General features: G+C 47.3%; 1 protein-coding gene across 1 annotated transcript; it reads left to right on the forward strand.

Moving 5' to 3' along the window:
* The first annotated feature begins 745 nt into the window (after positions 1-745).
* Positions 746-1,249, forward strand: LOC121005722 (splicing factor 3A subunit 2-like). The gene has a single exon (XM_040438489.1). The coding sequence runs from the start codon at positions 746-748 to the stop codon at positions 1,247-1,249; it is 504 nt and encodes a 167-aa protein (XP_040294423.1).
* Positions 1,250-4,200: the final 2,951 nt, after the last annotated feature.

Below are 4,200 nucleotides of genomic sequence, written 5' to 3' on the forward strand. Positions count from 1 at the left end.
CCTAAATGCTGGCTTTTATCCTTGGCAAATAATCTTCCTCCCGCATTTATCCTTGCATTAAGTTAATGACTCCTCTGCCCATCAGCTTACTTGTCTTAGCTGGTTACACTGGCCTTGCTTGGCTTGGGGGTACTGCAGGTTTCTCCCAGGAGGCACATCTCTTCTACTGGGATGACTTCTTCTTGTGCTATCATAGGCTCAATAATACTTCAGGCAGGCTATGGTCCTTCAATAGCCTCCTGGTGGCAACTAGAAGCCTGGACTATCTAGCTGCATGTCAGGAGGAGGCCCTCAGCATATCTCTGGCTAAGATGCCCTCTCACTTCTGTCTTCACAGACTCCTGACTACAGACTCACTCCTCCCTGTCTGGGCCTGAACATTTATACTAGGGGCTCCCTATCTCCCTCTAGTGTCTAGGATGCCTAACTACACCCTCATAGGCCTGCTATGCATGTCACAGGGGAACAATACATGTAAAAACACATAGAAAATACATTAAAGTACATGGTTAAATATAATATCACTGTCCCTTAGGAGTAGGAGTAACACGTGACCCAATTGACCCTTGTGTAGTGCCCACCCCTACCTAGTGGGACACTACACTCATCAGCCAAAACACGATGAATCTGTTGTCTCACCATCAGTCAACATCCACAGAAAGAGAGGACATGGAAAGTTCCACCAGTGACCGCCACCAGGGGCAGAGTGGCCATAGACCTTACAAGAAAATTTCCCGGAGGGCTGATGCCCAGGACGCCACCTGAGCCCTCCTCACAGCCATCATCCGCAGGACGTCACCAGAGCCCTCCTCACAGCCATCAGCCCCAGGACGCCACCAGAGCCCTCCTCACCGACACCAGAGCCAGGACGCCACCAGAGCCCTCCTCACGACCACCAGCCCCAGGACGCCACCAGAGCCCTCCTCACCGACACCAGAGCCAGGACGCCACCAAAGCCCTCCTCACCAACACCAGAGCCAGGACGCCACCAGAGCCCTCCTCACCGACACCAGAGCCAGGACGCCACCAGAGCCCTCCTCACGACCACCAGCCCCAGGACGCCACCAGAGCCCTCCTCACCGACACCAGAGCCAGGACGCCACCAGAGCCCTCCTCACCGACACCAGAGCCAGGACGCCACCAGAGCCCTCCTCACGATCACCAGCCCCAGGAAGCCACCAGAGCCCTCCTCACAGCCATCAGCCCCAGGACGCCACCAGAGCCCTTCTCACGACCACCAGCCCCATGACGCCACCAGAGCCCTCCTCACGACCAGCCCCAGGACGCCACCGAAGCCCTCCTCACAGCCACCAGCCATGGTAAGTAATGATTTGACGCTCTTTCCTGACTCCTGGATTCAACTGTAATTGATAGGTCAATATCAGATCGCAGGGGTCCGACTCCCAGCACCCCCACCTGTTCAAAGTGATCATGAGTGCTGCATCCTCTTCAATGTTTACCAGCATGCTATCTACATTGTAGCATCGGTGCACTGTACTTAGGGCACTTTCACACTTGAGGCAGAGTGATCCGGCAAGCAGTTCCGTCGCCGGAACTGCCTGCCGGATCCGTCAAAACGTATGCCAACTGATAGCATTTGTAAGACTGATCAGGATCCTGATCCGTCTTACAAATGCATTGAAATGCCAGATCCGTCTTTCCGGTGTCATCATGTGCAGACTGGAAGGACGGATTCAGAATTGCGGTATTTTAAATGCCGGATCCGGCACTAATACATTCGGAACAAAATGCCGGCATTCAGGCAAGTGTTCCGTTTTTTGGCCGGAGATAAAACCGTAGCATGCTGTGGTATTATCTCCGAACTGATCAGTCAAAAAGACTGAACTGAAGACATCCTGATGCATCCTGAACGGATTGCTCTCCATTCAGAATGCATGGGGATAAAACTGATCAGTTCTTTTCCGGTATAGAGCCCCTAGAACGGAACTCTATGCCGGAAAAGAAAAACGCTAGTGTGAAAGTACCCTTAGGCTACTTTCACACAAGCGGTTTTCTTTTCCGGCGCTGAGTTCCGTCCTGGGGGCTCAAATCCGGAAAAGAACTGATCAGTTTTATCCTAATGCATTCTGAATGGAGAGAAATCCGTTCAGGATGTCTTTAGTTCAGTCTTTTTGACTAATCAGGCTTTTTCAGAAAACCGTAGCACGTTGTATTTTTACCTCCGGCCAAAAATCCGGAACACTTTGACTGAACGCCGGATCCGGCCTTTTTCCCATTGACTTGCATTAACGCCGGATCCGGCGCCGTGTGTTCCGTCAAAACGGATCCGGCTTTTGCATGTTAAACCCGAAAAATTTTAAAAAAAAGTTAAAGTCCATAAATGGCAGATCCGTTTTTTCCAATGCATTTTTTCATTGTGATCAAAATCCTGATCAGGATTCAAATGTAATCAGTTTTCACACGTTTTTCCGGATCCGGCGGGCAGTTCCGTTGAATTGAACGCCAGATTCAAACAACACTAGTGTGAAAGTAGCCTAACACCTATAATTACACCACCACTGAGGATAGCTCATCAATATTATGAAACAATCCCTTTAAATAGTTTTCCCCTAAAGGGGTTAACCAGTTTCAGGAGGGAACCGGACAAAACTGGGGATCATCTAATAAACGACTGGCTCACAGTACTTTTGCATACAAATACCATTTATTATCACCACAATTACAGTAACACATTTATTGTAAAATAAACATCATATCATTCCATGTATGTCATCAATCATTATTCATTCCAGCAACAGTAAACATATAAAAATGCGGAGCTCATGCATATGATTAAACCTGTACTTGGAGTACTCCAATAATATACTATGGCTTCTAACGGTAATATATTACCACAGCGGTAAAAATGTATCTACACTCACCTAAAGAATTATTAGGAACACCATACTAATACGGTGTTGGACCCCCTTTTGCCTTCAGAACTGCCTTAATTCTACGTGGCATTGATTCCACAAGGTGCTGATAGCATTCTTTAGAAATGTTGGCCCATATTGATAGGATAGCATCTTGCAGTTGATGGAGATTTGAAGGATGCACAACCAGGGCACGAAGCTCCCGTTCCACCACATCCCAAAGATGCTCTATTGGGTTGAGATCTGGTGACTGTGGGGGCCATTTTAGTACAGTGAACTCATTGTCATGTTCAAGAAACCAATTTGAAATGATTGGAGCTTTGTGACATGGTGCATTATCCTGCTGGAAGTAGCCATCAGAGGATGGGTACATGGTGGTCATGAAGGGATGGACATGGTCAGAAACAATGCTCAGGTAGCCCGTGGCATTTAAACGATGCCCAATTGGCACTAAGGGGCCTAAAGTGTGCCCAGAAAACATCCCCCACACCATTACACCACCTCCACCAGCCTGCACAGTGGTAACAAGGCATGATGGATACATGTTCTCATTCTGTTTACGCCAAATTCGGACTCTACCATTTGAATGTCTCACCAGAAATCGAGACTCATCAGACCAGGCAACATTTTTCCAGTCTTCAACAGTCCAATTTTGGTGAGCTCGTGCAAATTACCAGCCCCCCCCCCCACCCCACACACACACACAGGACAGAGGGGTTCTGCCTAAACCTTTTTTAATGACCCTTGGGCCATTATTCCACTGCCTTATTTGCTAAAAGTTGTTCCTTTAGAGCGTAGAGTCCTGGCCGAGTTTTCACCTCCAGTTGAAGAGGAGATAATCCCAACTAAGACTGGTCCCCTCTTGCCCTGGGCCCCATAGCAGTCGCATGGTCTGCCGCTATGGAAGTTACACCCATGGTGATAACATAGCCCACAGAGGGAAAAAGCCATACAAAAGAATTAACTTTGCCGGGGAGACTAATAGTTATAGATAAATTTTTACCGCTGTGGTAATATATTACCATTAGAAGCCATAGTATATTATTGGAGTACTCCAAGTACAGCTTTAATCATATGCATGAGCTCCGCATTTCTATATGTTTACTGTTGCTGGAATGAATAATGATTGATGACATACATGGAATGATATGATGTTTATTTTACAATAAATGTGTTACTATAATTGTGGTGATAATAAATGGTATTTGTATGCAAAAGTACTGTGAGCCAGCCGTTCATAAGAGTATTCATTTGTGTGATTACGGACAGCTGGTAACTGGTAGGCTGAGTTCCAGTAGTTTGCTGGTTGAGCTTCTCTATAGTGTAT

The sequence above is a fragment of the Bufo bufo genome, chromosome 6, assembly GCF_905171765.1.
Source record: "Bufo bufo chromosome 6, aBufBuf1.1, whole genome shotgun sequence".
In the NCBI taxonomy this organism is placed as follows: domain Eukaryota; kingdom Metazoa; phylum Chordata; class Amphibia; order Anura; family Bufonidae; genus Bufo; species Bufo bufo.

What these genes read in the sequence shown, in the direction of transcription:
- LOC121005722 (XM_040438489.1), top strand. Translation starts at nt 746, where the DNA reads ATGCCCAGGACGCCACCTGAGCCCTCCTCACAGCCATCATCCGCAGGA.